We start from the raw sequence: 22,705 nt of genomic DNA, 5'->3' as shown, positions 1-22,705 counted from the left end.
AACGGTAAAACTCGAGATAGTCATGAATGTTTCGTAAAACAAGGGCTGAAAAATATTAAATCGCATGAACGTTTTGATAGTATTATGCAAAAAAGCATTGCGCGCGTTAGTAGAACTGATACGATCGTATAGCTATCCGTTTTGTCAGAGGTAAGCCAGTCTCGGTGGGGCAGACCACGGGAGGGAGGGAAGGGAAGGGAGAAGCACGAACCCGCGAAATTCGTCTTATTACTTCGTCTCTTCCTCTCGAGCTTCTTAGCCCGTTTCGCGGCCCGCATGGCCTTCTCCTCTTTCTCTTGTTCTTCGCGACAGCGGTGGAAGTTCTCCACCACCACGCCCACGAACATATTGAGCACGAAGAAAGCCACCAGGAGCAGGAACGAGATGAAGTATAGGAGGCGCCACTCGTTGTAGTTCTCGATGGGCTGCAACAGACAAAAAGACATACAGTGAAATCCTGTTACAACGAATACCCAATACGACGAAATATCCATTTCAACGAAATAAATTTTCAATTCCAGTTCATTAGCCATTCCATTGCAACTAAATTTGCGTTACAACGAATAAAAGTTGTGGTCTCTTAAGGTTGGAAGTAACAGGATTTCACTGCACTCAAAAATGACTTCTTATTAATTGTATTTCTCTTTCCATAAGATTTTGATAAGAAGTCTGATAGGAATTACTGACGCTCTCATTCAAAATGGCGAGTAGTCTGTACGTAGGTTACAGTAACACTCTGATGAGAAAATGAGAGTATACATTTTTAGTCAAAGTAGAATGTTTGAACAAAATTTTACCGTTTGGGAGAGTATTTCTGCTTTGACACGACACAAAAAATAGTCAACAATAAATACCTACCAACTAGGTTCTACTAAATCCACTATTGTCAGTCTCAATATAGCTGCCTAATTGATTCCAGTACGAAGTCTTCCAGCTTAAGTTATAATTTTCTAATGTCAAGTGGTTAGAACTAAAGAATTCCCTCTCTAAGATGTGGGGTTTCCAAGTAAATATATACGTATATATTTGCATTTTCGAGTGCATATAATGCAACTAGAAACTCATAGGCTAAGTTGTATTTAAGTTTCCCAGTTTTTTCGATGTTTCAATTGTTATCCAGGCATCAATGATCTCGGAGAAATATGGATTCAGGGGAACGGTGCTAGGTGCCATACATCAACATAAACCATCCATCTGTAAGACCACGTTTTATTGGGACTATTAGTTTAGACTGAGGGATGTGATCAATGCTTTTTGAATTGTTTGTGGGAGTCTGATTGAAAATAAAGTAAGTTATTTTTTGAAAATCGAATCTTCGCTGTTTTACTTTACAGGAATTTCAGTTCGATTTGAAATATCACTAATGAATATAATAATTTTGATTAATTAATAATTAGGGGAAAAAGAGAGGAAGCAATTGGATTCCATAACGTACTTGTAATACTGAACACTGATTTTGATTTCTTTTTGAAAGGGGGATAATACTCGTATGCGCATGACATACAAGTATCTCACTATCTATAGTTGGTGCAAACCTAGCCTAGCAGCATTGTGAAAGCTACGCAGATCTGAATCACAGCATTACGACGTTGCCAGGTTAGGTTTGCCCCAACTGTAGTTAAAATAGGAGAAAATAACTTTCCTGAATCAAATTCTTTACTTTAAAATCGAGTCAATAAAAATTCACATTTGAATGTAATTTGTAACTTGACCAGAGAAAAGTGATTGCTCTTGAAATGGAGAAATATCTTAAATACACCTTATGTCACGGTGTTTTTTATAGTTAGTTTATGTCCAAAAATTATGAAATTATTATTTAACTTTAACGTTACTTGTTTTACGACAAACGTTCACTTTAACTTCAAGCACAGTATTTATGTGGACCTTTTACGGAATTATCACAGAAGAAGACACAAACTGTAATAATTGATGATTTCATTCCTTTTACTAACCTGTTGATCTACTCCAACAGCATCTAAGCCAGTGTACATGATGTTCACCCAACCATCTTTTGAAGAGAGAACAAAAAGGGCCATCAGAGCCTAGAAAATTAATTAGGCGTGAGTGCTGAAATACGACCGAAAGTAATTTATACGTAAAGTAAACATAAAATCAGTGACCCGAAATACAAGTTCTAAAAACCAACCTCTTTGGAAATAGTATACTGTTCGACATAAAACATGAAACAACCTGAAGAATTAGTTGTGTATTCGTCATTTTATTGCTTGTTTTATGTCCAGTTTAGTTTTGCAACTTCGCTGATCAATACTAAACAAAAGAGGGGATTTTTCTACGGAAGTATTTACATTTTTAACCGAAGAATAGTATTGGCCACTTATAAACATCTCTTTGCCCAAACATATAATGTTCAAAGCTAATCAAAAGGGTTAAAATCAGGACACATGTGAATAGATTTCTGTAATTTTAAGAACATTAAATAGATTTTTTAACATATCTTCCTGTACTTTTATCTCGCTTAGATTCGTTAATTGATATATTATTACATTTTGTCTATCTTCGTAGTTATTGTTACACAGGTACAAGCAAACTGTCATAGTCAGAGAATGTAATTTTAGGAATATTTTGTGCACAGTTTTGGTTTAGATTTATTTTTTACACAAGTTGGGAAGCCAAATCTTTTGGAAATAAGACAACTTACCTGGCCTAAATTATCAAAATTGTATCTCTGATTGACCCACTGGTTCCTTGCGTCGGATTCGCAGTCTGTCCTGTTCTTGACGTGTTTTATATCGGGCCCTTCGCAATAATACAAGCTGCCTTTGAACAACTGTAAGAAATTGAACACGTATGTTTCTGTACTTAAATCACGATCAAGAAAGCATGACAAAGAAAGTACAATTTTTCCCCCCGATTTCATGCGATATACTGAATATTTTACTAACTTAAGTCACAGTCTTTCAGCAATATTATTTTAGCATATGGCTTTATGTTCTTTTATTTTCGATAGTTATCCGAATTTAGATTGTGTTCCACCGATTGTTCTTCTTTTCGAGCGTATACCGAGTGATCTTTTAAGCATGCAATTCTCTTTAATTTTTAACCCCCGACACACAAAGGAGTTTATAAATTTGACATGTCTTTGTATGTATCTGTGTGTGGCACTCTAGTGCCTAAACGAATGGACCGATTTCGAAAAAAAGAAAAAAATCTCCGAAAGGAGAGCTGATCTAAAGTGTTCTTAGCTAGGTTGCGTCTTCGGATGACTTTAATTAATGAAAATATTAATTAAAACCTTTAAAAGATTTCTCGTGATTTTTGCAACACAAAAATATTTAAAAATTAAAAAAAAAAAAAGAGTAATTTTTTCTACGTCTGATAGAATGTGTTATATAGAATTCCATGTTGTATAGAATTCGAATTATAATGTTCTTTTAAAGCAGATTTTAAATGCGGCTAAGCCTTTATTCACACGATTGTTAACCGAATTCAACAAGAAAAAAAACGCAATGATTTAAAATTTTTATCTATTGCCAGTTTCTATTTGTTAACAAATAAAAACACTTGTAATTGATTTTTAATTGTAAGAAGCTTTTAAAGGGATTTTCAATTTTCCCACTTAATTCTACATTTGCGACTCAGACGGGGTTTCTAAAAATTTTTAATTATATAGTTACTTGTTGTTGTACTACTTTACCTAATAACGTACTTGCAGTTTATTTTAGCTTTCGGTATAACGACTAATTTAGCAACTGGATTATTAATTGTTTTAACGTTTTAGTATGAGCAGGATTTTCATCACCTTATTTCCAGGATGTAAATGTATGAGCTGTCGATAGTTTTACAATTTAAAAGAATCGTCTTGCGATTTTTCTGCTATTGTACTACGTTTCAATTTACTAATAGTGGCAGAGAGAAGCGAAGGGATGTAAGTGGACTTTTTTAAGTTCCGAGAAAAACTGATTTGAAGTTCAAATCCTAGGTAAGCTTTCATTGAAATTTTTTTCGAGATTTTGCTGTATAAAAGAACTTACCAGGGCTATTAGTACTATCCCTAGCGCTAATGCAGAGGAGAGGTTTTCCAACTGTTCGTACAGACTACTTCGAAATTTTCCGTTTTGGCACTACATCCTTGAATTTCTCACTACCTCAATTGTCCTACTGCTTTCAGGCAAACTGTACCAACTCTGTTACGACGCAATCATAAGTTCTATCAATTGTTCGTCTACGATGATACTCAACCTGTGCAACATCAGTCTTATTCAACTACAGAGCTTTTGCGAGTGATTCGTAAAGACAGATTAGTTGATAAGCCATCCTTTAAGTTGATTTTTATGCCAGGTACAAGCCACTTTATCTTTTTCGCAAGCTATACTTTAGTTCGAATGCGAAAAAAATGATTGAAATTTTATGAACGTAACATGATCATAGAGACATATTAGATTTTTGCTTTTGTTTGTTTCTACGTTGCTACCCATATAAATAATTGTTATGTGCATACTACTAGAGACAAAGAAAAGTTGAAATGCTCTGCTGCTTTAGAGCAGGCGCGGATCGAGGGGGGAGTTATATGAGGGTCATGACCGCTTTCAGTGACCAAATGTCGCCTAAAACTACTTGTTGAGCTCTTTAATTTAGAAAAACTCTTCTTAGACCCATTTTTTTCCCGAAAATTGCACTTCGACGTCCCTTTCAAAAATGACACCTCCAAAAAGAGAAGCTAGTTCCACCCCCCAACTTAAGTGCGCTATCTAAACATTGTTCTCCTACTTTATGGCATAGTCTGTCGATGTACAGCTCTACAAGACAGCAAAGTCAAAACCATTTTGTGAGGGTTACAGTTATGTGGTTTAACTATTGTCATTTATAATAGACTACTTTTTCACTACATATGAAGTTCAGTTTATCATTTCTGAAGCAATAAGCAAGTTTATTAGGTTACTACTGTTATTTATCGGTGTTGCCGAGAAATAAATTTATCAGATGGATATCTTTCTTTACTGTAGAAAATAGAGAAGCAAAGATTTTTTTGATATAGACTGTATGCTTAAAAGGAGCGTATTTTTCTTTTACACAAAACAACGCAACAAAGATTCTATATCATAATTTCAATCCAATACTATAATCAGAAGCTAATGTATTCCAACTAGTTCGGATAATTTAATAAATTTTACGGATATCTTATTCCAGCTGGAGATAAAGTTAAAACATTACCAGTGAGAACAAAAAAGAAAAACATTATTAGCATATTTAAGAAATCGTCATGAAAATGATGTTCTTGTGTACTTACCTGCACACCAAGGATGCCAAAGATGATGAAAAATGTGCAGCAGATGAGCACGATGTTTCCGATGGGTCGCAGTGAGGATAACAGAGTCTGAACCACTAACTTCAAGCCTGGGGCTCGGTTGATGACTCTGAAAGGAATGTCTAAATCAGTTGGTTAAATATAAGAAGATTTTCCAAGAAAAATCCTTCGATCAATTTCAATGCTTGAGGAAGGTCAGACTCAATAGCAAGGTATGCTTCATGTTTGGTTATTTTCTAGTAGAGTTGCCGTACAACGCGAACAATTGAAGCTTTACCTTCCCCCTGCCATTGCGACAACTCATCTAAAATAAAACAAACGCCTAAATTAGTTGGTTATACGCAATCCAAGGAGTGGATTAAGATTTGCGTTTCATACGGGCTTGATTTCCTGTATGGGAAATACTAAACCACTTTTCGAGTGCTATATTCGTAAGCGTGGAAATGCTAAGACTTTTTGCTAAATGGTAAAAGAGTTTGGGAATAAAGTTGGTTACACGAGAAACCAGATTTACCTGTAGCCTGGGGAATCATCAATGTAACAGCAACAATACCTTCATAAGACTGTGCTTTAACATTGCAAATCAAGGAAGAAATAAGAAACGCATGTAACATACTTAAGCAAACACTAGGATGACTGTACTGCCGTGTGCAGGTAAACGGCAGTATCTGCAGAAATTAGTTTTCGAGACATTTGAAAAAATGAGTGCCGAATTCAAAATTAACCATAGGGAAATCTTGGAATTAGACGTTTTTTTCGCTCTTTTTTTTCAGCGGAAACCAAATAAGCAAACTTGTACAATAAAGCTAACGTACACTAGATGACCAAAATGTAAAAAAATGAAAAATTTTCAGTTACTGCCCTTTACCTGCACAAGGCAGTGAACTTCGTTTCTGGATTTGTAATCTAATTTCAGCGTTCGCTCTTGCATAAAATTAGTCCAGAAAACGTTCGTTTAGCCTTAGATTGCAAAATTTTGTTTTTGATGTATTTTTTTCATGCTATAAATGAGGGAAAAAACCCGCTAAGTTTATTAATTTAATTATTTTAGCAAAGGATTAGTCGCATCAGTGCAGCCGGTTTGATTAAATTTTACTTCATCGAAAGTACGTTTTATCGTATAATCACGTAACATGAGCATGTTACCTGCATTTGAGAAGGCAAAATCAATTTTTGGATTTTAGATTGTGAATAAATTGTTTATTCCAGAACTCGATCATTAGACAAAACTGTAAGAAATAAGTCCAATTCAAATCACTTTTCTTATCATGGAGGTTAAGATTCCCACGCATTGTTACATGGTACTCTTTTGTCGTTAAGGGAAGTCCGCTTTCCAGAATTTGATTTTCACGATTGAAATATTTCTCGCTTTTAAGCCAGCTTGAACGCAATAGCTGTGTGCGTGTGGCCGTCCTCGAGCTACATTAAGTACTGTACCTCATCGCATGGATGTGACTCCCTGAAAGGAAAAAGGTTAGGCACATGTGTATAGCTACTTTTGATGAGACGCAGTGCTAGTTTACCTGAGTGGCCTGAGCGATCGCAAGAGTCGGAAGACCCTGAGGATTCCGAAGATCCTGGGACTGCCGTCGGCAATGAACGAGAGGCAGAAGTCTACCAGAGATATGATGACCAGAGACCCGTCCATCACGTTCCAGCCGCTCTTGAAGTAAGCTCGGTTTCCATACCACAGACCCTTCGCAATCACCTGCAGAGGTGTCGCCATTCAGTTAGATTATTACAAATCCGTCACACAACGAAATTATTCAATATTCTAAGCATCTATTCCGGATAAATGTTTTTGCGATCACTTAATAGTGGGGTTAATTTGAGAAGAGATTTGTTTTTCTTTTAACTTCCACAGCTGATTCTCATTTTAAGAGAAATAGTGACAGTCAGTTGGAGTTAGACATAAGTTCATGGAATGTATTCCATGAAATGTGTACACTCGGTTTAACTTTCGGTCAGGAACACAGGGCATCAAGGAACTGGTGATCCCCTTTGGAAACTTTAAAGGGAGCAGCGTACCCTCGAAAGAAATTTGGCTGACTGGTATATTTTTCTTTCTTACTGACTCTTGAAAAATTTTTACGTCGTTAGTGAACAACAGTATTTGGTTTATTCAAACCAGGAAGCTATTTTTCAGGGAAGTAAGACGCCATATGCAGCCTAAGAACAATTTAGGTCTCACTACGCGTGAAAAAATGCCACTTAAGCGGTTTGTTTTGATGCACGCTAATCTGTCAACATGCAGAGTCGATTGCAAAGACCTTCCAGTAGGCCACATTTGGTGGAATTGTGTATTTACGTTACTAGTCTCTGAAGAGCTACGTGAACATTTTCTGAAGCACGTTACACTGACTGAAAGTGGCGTTTTCAATTCTAAATAAACGAATTCATTTAAAATCTAGTTATATTATTGTATCATGACACAGCAATCCAGATTCCAGTGAATAACAATCTTTGGATTTGCTTATAAATACTGCTAACTGTTTTGCCATAGATAAGGTTTGTTTCCTCATATGTTTCTTTATTCGAGGAAACTTGTGTAAACTCCTTAAGAGAAGGTTTTGCTAAAATTCACTTAGAAGAGAAGATTAATACAAAAAACTATGACCACTCAAAAATTTAATAAAAAGGAATCTTTTACCACTTGTCGCTCAAATTTGATTATAGAATATTTTCTTTCGGAAACTTATGTGTGGAGATTCGTGATCGAATCATTCGTGACTTTTAGAAAAAAAATCTTGGCAAATTTTCTATATTGTTTTCCCTAAGCTTTAAATATTAAACGAGAACATAAATATTGTTTTTAGTACGATCCAGATGTTTTCATATTATACAGTAGGGTAGACCGGGGCACGTTTACGTGGATTTTTTTCAATGAATTTTCTAATTTTTATGTTTTAACCAAGGAAATTTTAAACATTGTGGTTTTATGAAGCAGTTAATGAAATCAAAATCGGTATATTCAGTTGTTGCTCAGCTTGTGTTTTTAACCGTAAAAAAATGTTTTTAATGTCCAAGTCGGTTGCGTAAACTTGCCCCGAACACGGGGTAAGTTTACGCATCGAGTGGACCACGTTTACGCATATTAAAAATGATACGAAGGAGTAAGTGAAATAAATATTTAACCAAATTTAAAAGTTTTTTTCTCTTAAAACACTTTAAAATTAAGAAAATCGCAAGTAATTAATTAGAGAACATGTTATAGGCTAAACTAAAACCATAGGGCTTATTGCTAATTAAAAACAGAAACTATTTAGTCATCTTCTTCATTGCTATTAGATTTTACTGCAGTGTACAGGGTACTAACTTTTTCCCTGTCGCAGGTTATACTTTCATACTTTCTTCTTTGATGTCTTCTATTTCTGCTTCAATAGAAACTTGTAAATTTTGAAGTAATTTCTCCTTTTTGCTTTGTTTGCCCATTATGTTTTTTTCTTTTTAACTTCTAACTGCTCTTATCTGAGGGCTTCTTTAGTCGGAGTCAGGATTGTGAACATCCTATTTTTTCTTTTAATTTCTTGGTTCCTAAGCTTTGGTCCTAATTTTTCAAATGGTCTCAGTTGGGGTAGTTCATATAGATAACGATGTGGAAGGCCTACTGGAAGAAATACTTGGATTATCGCTAAGCCTTTCCATTATTTTGACATCTAACGTGGTTCTGTAAGTGTTTCCAACGTAATGTCTTACCATCTTTAAAATAAAGAAAATTATTACAGGCTAAATAGTGTATAAAGTTAAAGCTGAACAGGCATGAAGGCAACACTATGTTTGCAAGTTGTAAGATACGAATCTGTTACTTAAATAAAAATGAATGGTGGTTTTCAAAACTAAATAACCTGAAAATACTAAAGGTTTGAAACAGTACAGAGAGAAAAAAGCATCCGCGGGGCCCGTTTATAAGTAAGGGAGAGTAGTAAGACACAGTAAAGACGTGCGTAAATGTGCCCTGATGAAAATGCGTAAACGTGCCCCGTCGGTAAGTTTGGATTCAATTTTAGCGTGCAACAAAATTTAATAACTTTTCTGTCCATCCAAATACAATTCTCAAAAAAAGGGCAAAATTCCGCTAATTTTTATATATTTATTTGTTATTAACTATGCATTATTTACTCACAACAAACGTCAGAACGTTCAACACAAAATTTACTCAACTTGGTAGAAAACAGATTTTCCTATCCGCATGCTAAACCGAAGCTCGACTGATGCTCAAACACTTGTGAGAATATTTGCTAGGGAGCAGCATCAATCTGATATGACTGTTGGCTCTCCAGTTATAACTCATTTTGGAAAAAGGACACTGGGTAAACGTGCCCCATGCGTAAATGTGCCCCGGTCTACCCTACGCCTTCTTATGTGTTACTCATTCACTCTCTTTTTCGCTGTATGTATTTTCTCCAAGTAATAAAATACTAGGGCCTTTGATGTTTCTTCATTTAACTATGCCATAAAAATTAATTCATAAATAACTAATTCATTGGATAAAGAGCAAAACTGTTTAATTTTCAGAAAATATTTATTGATGATAATCTGCATTCATAAATGAATTGAACTAATGATGCAGTAATTTGTTTCTCTTGAGTTCTCTGAAGTAAAAGTTTTTTTTTCTGTTTTAGACGCAAAGGCTGTCATTTTCAAGGAAAATATTTATTTGTACAGAATAAGTTTTAAAAAATACACTTAGTGATTTAAATGTTATTGCGAACTTATACTAATGAAAATGAAAACTGACCTCTCAAGTTCCGTATTCTGATTGCAACTAAAGTTATTGCAGACTTAAATTAGTTCTCGTCACACGAATCAATTATCAACCAATTAGTCGAAAAACGAAAATCTTATATCTCCTGGTTTAACAACATAGTTACTTGTGTGAAAAAAATAGCTATGTCTCTGCATTAAAATAGCAACGATTCAGAATATGGTTAGGCTGAAACTGATCTTTAAAGCCGGAAAAAGTTCGTGTGCACCCACCCACCTTAATAAACATTTCGATGGCAAAGACAACGGTGAACATGTAGTTGGCGGCAGTAAGTATTGTCCTTTCCAAGCTGCCCGGCGGGATAGTTGGCCTCTCCATTGCTAGGGTTATGCAATTCAAGGAAATGAAGAACAAGACCCCGTAGTCGAAAGCCTTCTTACTCGCAATCAAATTGCACAGCTGCCGAAACCTGCCGGAGGAAAGAAGAACAAGAAATATCAGTATTTCTGTGTTACAAATAATTCATAATTATTGTAGAAATTGTGAGAAAATTATAATTGTTATGAGTTTTCAGTAATAAAATTAATTTTTTTTTTAAATATCGAAAGTGAATTAAGTAATGCACAGCGCAGTTCATAATATGAAAAATTTTAATATAGCTGAAAAGTCATAATTGTTGTTCCCCGACAAATTTTTCCATCCAAATTTTGACTTATACAAGTATGTTCATATTTATTTAAATTAAAAATACAATATTATAATTTAAACGTAAAAACTAGTTTGGTAAAAAACTAGTCGATGGATAAGATATACCTACGAAATAAATATTATTCTCTGAACAAAACCTAACAATTTTAAGTATGATTTTAAAATGATAATAAAGTTTGGGTGTTTTTAACAATATATGGTAGTATCAAAAAATATGAAAAACTGTTATCACTCTGATCTGACTCTTCACAATCGCACTGTTCACTTATATTTCTTCTTCTTCTCCTAGTTTACTTGTTTACTGTAGATCACGAAGTCATAAACCAAACCATTCGCAAATCATAAAAACAAGTGACTTGAAAAGAGAAGCACTTTTTGCCTTTGTTATTTAAGGTGCTTTAAATTTTATGCAAATTTATATGGCTAGAAAAGTACATCTCATACAAAACAAAACACATATATTAAAATTATATTTAAAGGAAACCATAAAAATAAGGAAAAAAAAATTAATAAAACATTTTAGAGATTAAATTCTTCTTACCGATTAGCAGGGGGAAATAAAAATATAGAATAATTTTCTCTCTTTTTGATCCAGCCTTTTGGTTCGATGATCCAGCAAATCTAAAAGCAAATTAATCATTAAAATTATGCAGATTTATTAGTATGGGAAGCATTTTTTTTTCTGTGATGTTATATTGGATGAAGTAAAATGAATTATACACAAATATTTGGTATTTTTGATAAAAAGCATTTGATTTGTAGTCCGAAAGCACTCATTCACTACTGGACCTATACATATGAGATTAAACCAAAATATCACGCTAGAGTTTCAAACAACCCGTTTTTTCCCTTCTTCTTTTTTCCTCTTCAATGCAAAAAAAAAAAAAAAATCAATCGTTTTTAGTGCTTATTATTTTTTAGAAGAACCGATTGAAACTGCAGAATTTATTTACTATGCAAAAGGGAAAACCTCTTGCGTGAGAAATCTTTGACCAATACAAACGTCTCACATTTGTTATAAGCTTAAAAATTCAAGTACTTTTTTAAGGACCACACTCTTGCATTTAAGGGACCTGAAGAAATTAAGCTCAAGGACTTTTCAAGAACAGTGGGAATCGTTTACTCGTATGCAGTTTTTCTCTGAGACCCATTTTCAAAATTTCCCCCTATTATTCTCTAGCTTTAGGATGGCTTTTTAGGGCTCAATTTCGAGCACTAAATCAAACTTCAGTAGCACTAACTTAGCATGTGAGGAGTAATTCCTGCGCAAATGTTTTTTTTTTCTACAGATAAAAAAGACGATCCCATCCATGCCACCGTAACAACAACACCAACCATAAACGAGATTGAATATACACTGATCATCTAAAATAAAAGAAAACGAAAAAAAAAAAATGCTTATTAAATTAACCTTGCAATCAATGCCAAATTCTTCAATTACTTGTACTAATTAATTGCAGTTTAACAAAAAAACTGCACTCCTGTGCATATCCCCTGACGGTACAACATAACACGGCTAAGTTATTAGGACGTCACTGCGAATTACAATGATGACAGTCAAAAAAAGTCTTTGTTTACCACTCACTCCAGCTGCCCCTGGGGGGGGGGGAGTTTAAACTTGTGCTTTAACAGCGTTTAATGGGTCCAAGAGAACTGAGCTCGAGTAATATTTAGTAACGAGTATATATTCAGCCGGAACTCTGAATCTAGAGGTGTTTTGATATTTATTAAAAGAGAACACCAGGCAATTTGCCTTACCTTTTCGATAAAATAACCCGTTACTGCGAGCGTGGTTTATTAGTTTCATGAAATGAATCATGGCAAATGGCTGCACTGAGTTACTTATCGTTCAAAGAGGTTTTGTAACCACTAGGAGTTATGCGGACTAAGTATTGTTACTCCGCGATCGTCTGTTTAAGGGTGCTGTTGCACCAGAATTTTCGCTAATGGCTAAAAATCTTGACTTTATGTGGTGCCAGAACACTTGCAAGCTTTAGAGGTCACTCGAATGCATTGACCATCTTACTCACTTGAGTTGAACCTGATTCAGCAGCAGATAAGTGCCTTAAAGTACCAAATTTTACAGTGACAAATTCGTTCCCGGTGTCGTGAAATTCTAGAAGTCTTGAGAAACATTTCAAAATATTCAATGAAACCAAGGTGTTAGGTATACTTTAGGCTCTGTCCGAGATGATCATCCACGCTACGAAAAATAAGTTATTTTTTCGTAAAAAGGAACTTAATTTTTCCAATGTTCATAAATTTGCTTTTAATTTTAGTAGTTTGGGAGTAATGTACTTCCAAACTTAGTCAGTTATTTCATCTAACGGTTTTCTAATGATTTATATTAATTTTTCCTAAGGTATCAGTTTCATTCTATTCTGACATTCCCCCTGTAGCACTGATGTCTGGTATACTAGGGTTGACAGGGTAACTTCAAACGCACTTACTTTCTCCGTGATCTCGCACTGGTCGTTTTTGCAGTCGGGTACCAGTTTTGGCGGCGGGACCACCTCTTCCTTTTCCTCCTGCAGCCGATGCAGGGACGATCCAGACCCCTCCGCCTCCTTCGTGAACTCTCGAGGGGGTGCCATGATGGTCAGTGAGTTATGTCTCGTATTGCCGGCGCTGCTGCTGGCCAACGAGCTCTGCCTGCTGAGGGGGGAGGGATGATCGCGGCTCCTCAAAGAATACTGCGGGCTCGAGTCCCGGGCACAGCTCAGGTGCACCTCAGTGTCCTTCAGAACCAGCGGGCCTTGCATGTTTCTGTCCCGCAGAAGGGGCACACCCCCATTGCAGTGCCGGTGGCTGATCACACGAACTCTGAAAGGATAAAAAATAAAATAAAAAAACTAATTTGAATTCTGAAATTTGGATTTAAAATTATGTTTTTCGCAATCACGAGTTTCGACAGGACCCTACTCATTTGTTTCTAGAAACGGCTTCTGTCCCCTCTATCCTGCCCCTCCTCCTGGGCGGTTACGTGTGTCTAGTTGTGTGTGTGTGTGTGTGTGTAGGCGTGCGTGCGTGCATGATGTGTAGGCTAGGCTTGTGTGTGCGTAGACCTGCGTGTATGCACGTAGGCGTGAACGTATGTGTGTAAAGGCATGTGTGTGTGGGTGTGTGAGTGTGTATGGAGCGTGCGTGTGTGTAGAATTTGCAAGCCACCGGATCCCGGAGGACAGTGGTCAGGACCAGAGGAGGCACGCCTGCAGAGGCCCCTGGTCCAATCTCAAAAAAGAACCACAACATCAAGGACATTCAAATGAAAACAATTAGCAATCGTGATTGCTCAATAAGGCGGTTTGTGATTTCAATGGAGGAACATAAGGACAGAAGAGATGGGACATTCTGTATCTAGCATCTATCCAGCATGTTTTACAAGCACATAATGTAGGAAATTCTTACAGAAACAACTTTGGCGAAATTCGAGAAAGCACTGCCTAGATGAAAACTGGATTTTGAGGGTTCTGCAATTTTTATCATAACGCCACGAAATATCTATTATTATGAACTAAGAGGTACCATCAACCAGGACAACTTTGCCACGGCCTTTGAAAACGATTATATTTGGCTAAGTTCCAAAATCAGCTTATAGATGTGGTAGTGCTTTTTTGTGCACTACCGCATCTATTAGGTGGTTTGAAATTTAGACCATAGTAGAGCGCCAAACTTCATCGTTTTCAAAAATAGGCAAAGAGTGGTAATTGGGTGAAGGTACTTGGTTAAATTGTTCTGATTGACGGTGAGTAAATATGCAACCTGGGATACTGAAAAAAAAAAGAAAAAAAAGAAAAAAAAGTGCCCATTCCATTAAACCGGTAAAATGACTTTCTTAGGGAAAGCACAAGAAAGAGAACCTTTCCTTGTTTCCTTCTTTGTTTCAAGGATTACCTTTTGAAATAGAATTAGTAGGGAAAAAATACAAATGAGTGAGACTTAATATCTGCTGGGTACCCACCGGGTGGTATTTTTGTTTTCGTTTAAGCTCTTGAAGGCTTCTATGCAGTGCATGTCACCTTCATCTACAGGAATACAAGCATCCTCCTTCCCTTTCAGCTTTACCCGAGGGGAGGGGTCTTCTGGAAGCTCTTCGATACCACATTCTTCACACTGGACTACACCTATACTCTGTAGGGAGAATTATTTCAGAAGAATGCACTCCATGACGATCATATGTTCAAAAGCAAAATATAGACCCAAGCATAAAGTACAATTCGTAGTAAAAATATGAAGGGGGGATTTTTATTTCACGTGTTTGCAATAATAAACAATAAGTGAAACACAAGTTGAGGTTAATTTATTAGAAAGGCATAATGAATTGAATTTATTTAGAAAAACAAAAAATAAAGTATCCCACAATTACAGACACTTTTTAATTTATAAACTATATCTAAAGGTCAGAAACACAATAACAAATATTAATATGAAATAGCGTTTAGATTACCTCTAATTACTTCAAAGTTTTTTTTTCGAAAGTTCTCAAGTTTTGGATTACCTATAGGGAGATGTCATAGTTGTTAATACCACGCTTTCTCTATCGCAGCTTAAAGATCCTGGGTCGAAAAATGGTGGCACCCATTTTCATATAATTTTCGTTCTAGATGTTTCCAAAAGTTATCCATTTGATTTTAATCTAGATTAAGCGATGACCTGTCCATGACATATAGGACTTGTTCAAGTCGAACCACATATGCATAGGTCGCTTTGCATAGGTGCAATACACATATTGGTCCTCTCAGTAAATTCTGTATCGGAATGAAGTGGTTCTCCAATACTTGCTAATAGGGGCTTGCGAAAAGGGACAACATTGGAAAAGGTACGAATCGGTTTGAAAATCTATAAACCCGCCTGATGCTTCATAACTGACCAACTGTGAACTCACTTGCGATTGGTTGACGTCATGGAACCCTTCAGCGTCTCTAGAGGGCAGCGGGGAATTAGGAACTGCGTAATTTGGCACAAACATAAGGATCTCACTGCCTATACTGGTCCTTTGACTGCGGGAAGAAGGACTACTGGAGTCTGCCAGACTAGCTGCTGTCTGAAATGAAAGAAACTCAGATGTATTTCGGTTCAAAAAGGAATAATCTGCTTGTTCCAAAGTAATCATTTAAAAAACTGTATTCTGTCAAAGATGTAAAACTCTCGCCTTCAATTCTTCTTCAATTCCCTCATGCATTTCGTGTGTTTTAGTTACTGAAGAGTGAGAAATAAAATCGACTGTATTAGGCTATAACGGGTCTTAAGACATACTGCGAACTTATGTTATTACGAAAGAAGTGTTTAAGGTGCATCAAGATTCAAAAGTATCTCTTTCCACCAGTGACACTCTCTGCATTCAAATTATTTCTCCGTTTTGTTAAAATGCTTTTAACATGGCTGAAGCTAAATTCAACCCTTCCTGGTTGAATGTGTTTTCCGAGGTTGTAATTAAATAATAAACTACCGCATTACTAACTATTGGATATCTTTGCGTAATATTTTTTTTCCCATTCAAACTTAAATCATCTTTTGGTTCTCAAAAATGTAATTCGCTATGCTTTGAACCTCAGAACTAAAATCAAATTCCAACCAAATGTATTTGTTGCGTTGCTAGTAATAAATTAGTGATTGAATAACATAGGTACTCATCGACCCCGAATACCGAGCCCCCCCTCCCCCCTCCGATCGTGCTGAAACTTGATAATAGTGTATCGATAAAAACCGCTCTGATGATTCCTGCTTTACACTTTATTCTAAATGATTAAAGATAATGTAGCAATTCTGACTGAATTAAGGAAAAAATTGCAAAATTTCACAGATTTGTATCGTTGATCTATGTGCATTTACTTCGTTTCAAATTCACAGGATCTATCCGAAAAGTAGCCGTACTTAATATTTCTGAACCGGACGGAGCGTCGTGTGTGGGGGATGGAACCCTGCATCATGTGATGGGAGCCCTTGATAGCGTAACAGTCGCCAGTCGACTCAAACCATTTTAAACTGTGCTTGTTTGTGTGAACTCTTGTCAGAGGTCTTTCTTCACACTTTATTATAAAACTCGAGCAGCTGAGTCAAAAGCGCTACTGAGACCCTTTAACCATTCAGACGTGCTTACAGAGATGACAATATGGGTCTTTTAGGTGTGCGACTGCCACAAGTTATTTCGCAAGGTGAGGGAACAGGTTGAGGATGACCAACGACCAGGAATGACCAACTAAAACAAGCTAAACTGAAAATAACGTGCAGTTAGCTAGACAAGTACTGAACTCTGATTGATGAATAATCGTGCGATCGATAGCAGTAGAGTTAATTTTCGGAAAATTGTTGTGCCCAGAACTGTGACTAGAAACAATAATCTTTCATTTATTGAACTTGTTCTACTACTTTCTTTACAGACCCTAGAGATTACTAACTTTACTATATTCTACACTTCTTAAAATTTTTCTTTAATGCTTATGTTACTTTATGAAAAATATTAGTAGATCGATTGCCATTAAAAAAATATATATATATATTAGTAAATGTAGTTGTTTTCGGTATATTTGATTTTGTAACATCATTTTTTCAAAAAAAAAAAAAAAAAAAAAATCGTCATGCTTTAATATCTATACTTCAATTGATGGTGAATTCCAGAGGTGTTCTTCAACATGAAGGGACACTCCGTTTGTTTGTTCGTCCTCAAAAAAAATTGGCTCTAAATGACCGTTTTAATGATTTTGTTCATTCGTTCCATCATTCTCGCTTAATTCAAAGCGCGTTTAATTTAGGACTCTACTATCGAACATTTTCTCCAGTTGGGATTGATTATTATGCATACATTTAAATGAGAATTACTAAAAACATATACAGACAAATAGAATTGAAATTACTTAATAACACATTTCAAAAAACTAAAATGTACATAGTCATCACTTCTTATAAAGATCGCAAAGCATTTGCTCCTGAAGGAGTTGAAGCAATGACGAATCGTCGCGAGAAAAATGTGTGTCATGTGGATTTGATTTTGCGATGAGTTTACTTGCTATAAATTCATGTGAAAATTATTTTTGAAATAATTGTCAGTGACCTATTACTCACAGAGGTCCTGTCGATGGACTCAAAGGACTGTCCAGGCACGCTGAAGGCCATGAGAGGGGTGAGCCTGTCCTTCAGGTCCTTCATCAGGTTCACCTCGAGGGTGTTGTTGGGCGATCCTTGCGGGGTGGCCGCGGTGTGCGTGATGATAGGGGGAGAACAGAGGGCGTCCCTGCCGCCCTCATCAGCCGCCCCTCCGGTGGAGTACCTGGAGTGGCGGTGACCTGGGAAATAATGAAAAGTGTTATGCAGGAGAAAAAACAATGCTGTGTAGAAGTTAGCACTGTAAATTGAAGACTGAAATTGGAAAACGCATTAAGTGCAGAAAAAAAAATAATAATAATTTTTTTTTCTTTCTTTCTCGTCAAAATCAAGTAAATGCCAAGCATTTCACTGCGGTAAACGATTTAGGTGCCTATCCCCCCTAAAAGTAGTTAAAAAAACGTTGTTAAGGTCCGCCACTGGGGCAAGAGTTAGCACCCGTGCGGTGGAGAGCGCATAAGTGCCGTGCCATTAAAGGTTATTGCTGGTTACTGATCTTTTTAACACGCTTTTATTAGCTTCACTTGTATGTTTGTGAGTAACTCTCCTTTGGACTAAGAGCTAGTGGCTTATTACTGTTAGTACATTCCACCACTTTATGAGCGTTCGTGGCTGAGCAGTCTAAGGCGCGGGTCTTCGCTAACGTCCACCTCCGGGAGTCATTTGGGCGTGCGTTCTAGTCCCGTCTACACCAAAATTAAACTTATAATCTTGCAACTCAATTTTCGAGCACTTTTTGTGATCGGATTCTTTTAAAATTTAGGATGCAACCTCAGATCCGATGAGAATGCAATATTCTATAATCAAATTAATTTATTAACGATAAGTTATTAGTTTATTCTAATTAACAAACTTTTATTAGCTTAACTTGTATTTTTGTGGGTCCCACTTTCCTTTGGACAAATAGCCAGTGGCTTATTAGAATTACTTAAAACGTACAAATCAGAGCTGCGGAGTGTAACAATGTTTGCACATGAATTTACCAGAAAGCATTCAAAATGTCTGATGCAGATAAAATAATAGTTTAAAAAACTAAAAAAACACGCTTTAGTTGCAAAATGAACTAAAAAGTTAAAAATAATCTTTGGATGACAAGTAGGGTCTGGTGGGGTAAAGTGGTCATAAAATCGTAGGTTTTCAAATTCTGTGGATAGTAAATACAATAAATTCTTTAAATACTTCAACTTTTTTTGTTGTTATTTTACATTGCATTATTAAAGAACACGGTTCATTGAATTTTAGGAAGAAAAATATTGATTTTAGTAGTTTTATAGCACTTTCTTTTCCCTATGTTTCTATGACCACTTTACCCCATGGGGTGGGGGAAAGTGGACATAGCATGGGGGTATAGTGGTCATAGTTAAAAATAGATGCAAAACCATTATAAATAACTCTAATACTTATATATTTCGGTTGTTTTTGTAGTTACAAGTATATTCACGAGTACATGCGTGTATACACGTATATATACGTGTCGTGTTATACACGAGTAAACACATTCCTATATGAGTAGATACATGTATACATCAGATGTATGCATGCACGTGCCTACTCAAGTACATAAGTGTATATAAGAATGTATATAAGCATGTATACGTAATTATCTACAGGAGTGTATACGTGTCTACACGAGTATATACGTGTCACATGTATATACGTGTCACGTGTATATACGCGTATTAACGAACATCATATGCGCGTATGCACTTGTATCTCGAGAAAATACGTGCATAATTGAGTATATACGTGTATAATAGACGTACATACGCATATATAAGTGTACATACATACATATACGGGTATACACGAGTTAATTCGTGGATACATCCAGTGCGTCTTTGGTACGTGTCTACTCATGTATATATAATATGGAAGCACGAGTATATACGCACGAATACGTGTAAATACGATTATATACCTGTATAGACGCATATTCGTACATTTGCGTGTATATACCAGTGCACGTATGTATACACGAGAATATACGCTTATATACATGTCAGCCTACAGAGTGAGTTCTAAGCTCTTGGGCAAAAATCAAAGGGGTGTGAGAGGGGAGGATAAGAAGCAAAGAATCATAAGGAAGTTATTATCACTGACGCGGTACATGCACACAAAGCCAGAAACTGATGGATGCAAAACAGGGCACAAATTTGTTGCACAAAGATGATTTTACCCAACATTTTAGTTTTTAAAAAATATTAAAAGCAGTTGTTAAAAGTTAAAGCCTGTAGTAGTTCTAATACATGCATCGCAACAAAGGCGCAGCGGCTGATGAAAAGTTTTCAAAAGTCTCGTTATTGCAACAGAGAGTAATTTGTGATTTCGACGCATGTATTACAACTGCAGACCGCAAATTTCACCAAACGCTTTAAAACTTTTTTAAGACTTAAAATGTTGTGTAAAATTGTCTCTGTGTAATAAATTTGTGACCTTTTTTGCATCCATCGGTTTCTGGATTTGCGTGCATGTAGCGCGTCAGCATTGTGTTTGTGACCATATGTTCCTTATGGTTCTTGCTTCTTATTCATCCCTTTAACACCTTTTAATAATTTGCTCAAGAGTTTAAACTCCCCCTGTATACTTGTATTTCTTATGCTTGTATGCGTCTACTCGAGTACGTATGCGTATATACGTGTCTACCTGAGTATATAAGTGTTCGTATATATAAGAGTATAAGGGAGCATATACGTGTATAGTAGAATGTATGGCTGTATGGATAAAAAATACTTGCAGATACCCATATACGTATTTATTTGTGCATTTATGTGAATACGTCTATGTACGTGCCTACACGAGATATGCGTATGTATACGCATATACTCATATATTTAACCCCGTTTACTGCATAAAGAATACATATTAAGTAAAATTAATATTTAATTTGTATCTGCCTTATACTTAAAGATTCAGTGACATTAGAAGAACAATGCATACTATTCGTTAAGCCTAATATTATGGACCACTTTACCCCATCTTACTTAAATTGTTATGAAAAATTATCTAAAATAGATTCAGCTAACTGCTAATGAGTAAGAGTTCTTGAGACATGTAGGAAGCTTCCTGTGCAGTCAATCTGTTCATAATTCTAACGAACAAAATTTCCCAAGGAAGTTAAAAGAGGTGTTTAGATTTTTAAATATTTCATATTCACACAAAATGTTTTTTTTTACCAAATAAAATTTTGTCGGTTGTAAAATTTTATATTTAAAATTTAGTTTCTAACTGCCCTACTCTAAAATAAAATTTTCACATTCTTCCGAACATTTATTTCCAAGCTATAGCTATTTATTTAACGTATGACCACTTTACCCCATTGACCACTTCCCCCACCAGACCCTATATAATGTAACTGACCAAACACTTAATTTTACTGTAATAGAAAAAAAGCGTTGGGGGCTTCTTATCAGTTGACTTAAATTTCTTTCACTTGTTATCCATGCAAAAATGTAAATGGGCACCCCCCCACGCTTTTTTTTATTACAGTAAAATTAAGTGTTTGGTCAATTACTTTATATACTTGTCATCCAAAGATTATTTTTTAACTTTTTTGCTCATTTTGCTACTAAAGTGTGTTTTTTTTTTAGTTTTTTAAACTATTATTTCTGTTTAGTACCAAGTCCATGCTGCAAAAAAAAAAAAAAAAAAAAAAAAAAAAAAAAAAAAAAAAAACGGAAAACGCAGTAAGTGACACAATCCGTCTGGAATCTTAGTTTTGATGCCCTGTAAAATTTTGTATTTGGCACTTACTGCGTTTTCCATTTTTAGTCCAATTACTTTTTCTGGATTTCTTAGTCATGAAAAATACAGGCGCTTAGGCATAGTTTTTGAATGCAGTGGCGTAGCGAGAAAAAATCCTTGGGGGGGGGGAGTAATTTTCTTTGAAGTTTAAAGTAAAGCCATGCCCTCAAATTTATACACACACACACACATTTTTATATAACAGGAAGACATAAGCTTTTTACCGTCGTAAAAGCTATTATATTAAATAAAAATCTTTTAGCTCATAAACAGAACCCTTCAGGTTCGACTGAAAAATGATTTTTTGGGGCTCATGAGGGGGGGGGGTGTTCTAACCCCCCAATCTCCCCCATGGCTACGCCACTGTTTGAATGAACCCTGATATTAATTGTTAATTGGCCAATTTGCTCATCGGCGCATCTCTAACTTGGTTTTGTTACTCTTCTCATGCAAAACGAATTCTCGTGATGTTCACTTGAAGACAGCAGTTACCCTTGTTAAATGCATTTTTAATGACTTAACTTAAAAGGCATCAGATTTAAGATTTGCATGCTTCTGTGTTTGCCATGTCAAACAAACACAAACTAAAAAAATAACAATAAAGGAAATAATTAAAAATTTCGTACCTCAAAGACATTTTTAGGCTTTGTGCATTGCTATTTTCATCACATAAATGAATTCTTAAATTTTTGCACGAGAAGATCAGTTAGCATATATTAAAAAAGACAGTGTGTTGCGCAAGATGTCGAAACTCAACCATCCAAATTATGGCACTGAAATTCGGCATGCAGATACTATTACAGATTTGTAGAACTCTAAAGTTAGCATTAAGAAAAAGTTAAGGGGTCACATTACCTTCGCAACAATATTTTAAAATTTAAATGAATCATGTAATTCTTTGAAGCCTTTTCATGGACTCTTACTTTCCAATCAATAATTTATTTTAAAAGATTAAAATGAGTGCTAACTGTTTTTGAAAATTAAAAAAAAATTTAGAAAAATCCAATTTTTTAAAAAACCCTAAGGCTTTTTTGTTTTTGCACCTATTTTAAAAATATTTTTTGCTAAGTGATCACATTATAACTAGCTCCAAAAATCTGTGCATTCATTTGCTTATATAATTGTTAGAAAATATTGCGTGATCTGATGTAAAAAAATCATTTTTTTTTTTGCAAATCTAAAAA

The 22,705-nt window shown here is 35.6% G+C and overlaps 1 protein-coding gene across 1 annotated transcript in view; it reads right to left on the bottom strand.

The window, feature by feature from the left end:
* The window catches only part of LOC129220822 (voltage-dependent T-type calcium channel subunit alpha-1G-like), a 188,240-nt gene that overhangs the window by 39,114 nt on the left and 126,421 nt on the right, over positions 1-22,705 (bottom strand). Inside the window, exons 15-25 of the mRNA XM_054855252.1 lie at positions 17,742-17,962; positions 15,565-15,723; positions 14,641-14,810; positions 13,130-13,502; positions 11,221-11,300; positions 10,248-10,440; positions 6,790-6,974; positions 5,249-5,375; positions 2,660-2,788; positions 1,953-2,042; positions 233-425 (exon numbers count right to left, since the gene is read on the bottom strand). Of these exons, the coding sequence (XP_054711227.1) occupies positions 233-425; positions 1,953-2,042; positions 2,660-2,788; positions 5,249-5,375; positions 6,790-6,974; positions 10,248-10,440; positions 11,221-11,300; positions 13,130-13,502; positions 14,641-14,810; positions 15,565-15,723; positions 17,742-17,962 (1,920 nt within the window). The remainder of the gene's footprint in view (positions 1-232; positions 426-1,952; positions 2,043-2,659; positions 2,789-5,248; positions 5,376-6,789; positions 6,975-10,247; positions 10,441-11,220; positions 11,301-13,129; positions 13,503-14,640; positions 14,811-15,564; positions 15,724-17,741; positions 17,963-22,705) is intronic.

This window comes from Uloborus diversus, chromosome 4 (assembly GCF_026930045.1).
Source record: "Uloborus diversus isolate 005 chromosome 4, Udiv.v.3.1, whole genome shotgun sequence".
NCBI lineage: Eukaryota > Metazoa > Arthropoda > Arachnida > Araneae > Uloboridae > Uloborus > Uloborus diversus.
The sequence above is the reverse complement of the archived record's forward strand: the minus strand, read 5'-3'. Positions and strand labels throughout refer to the sequence as shown.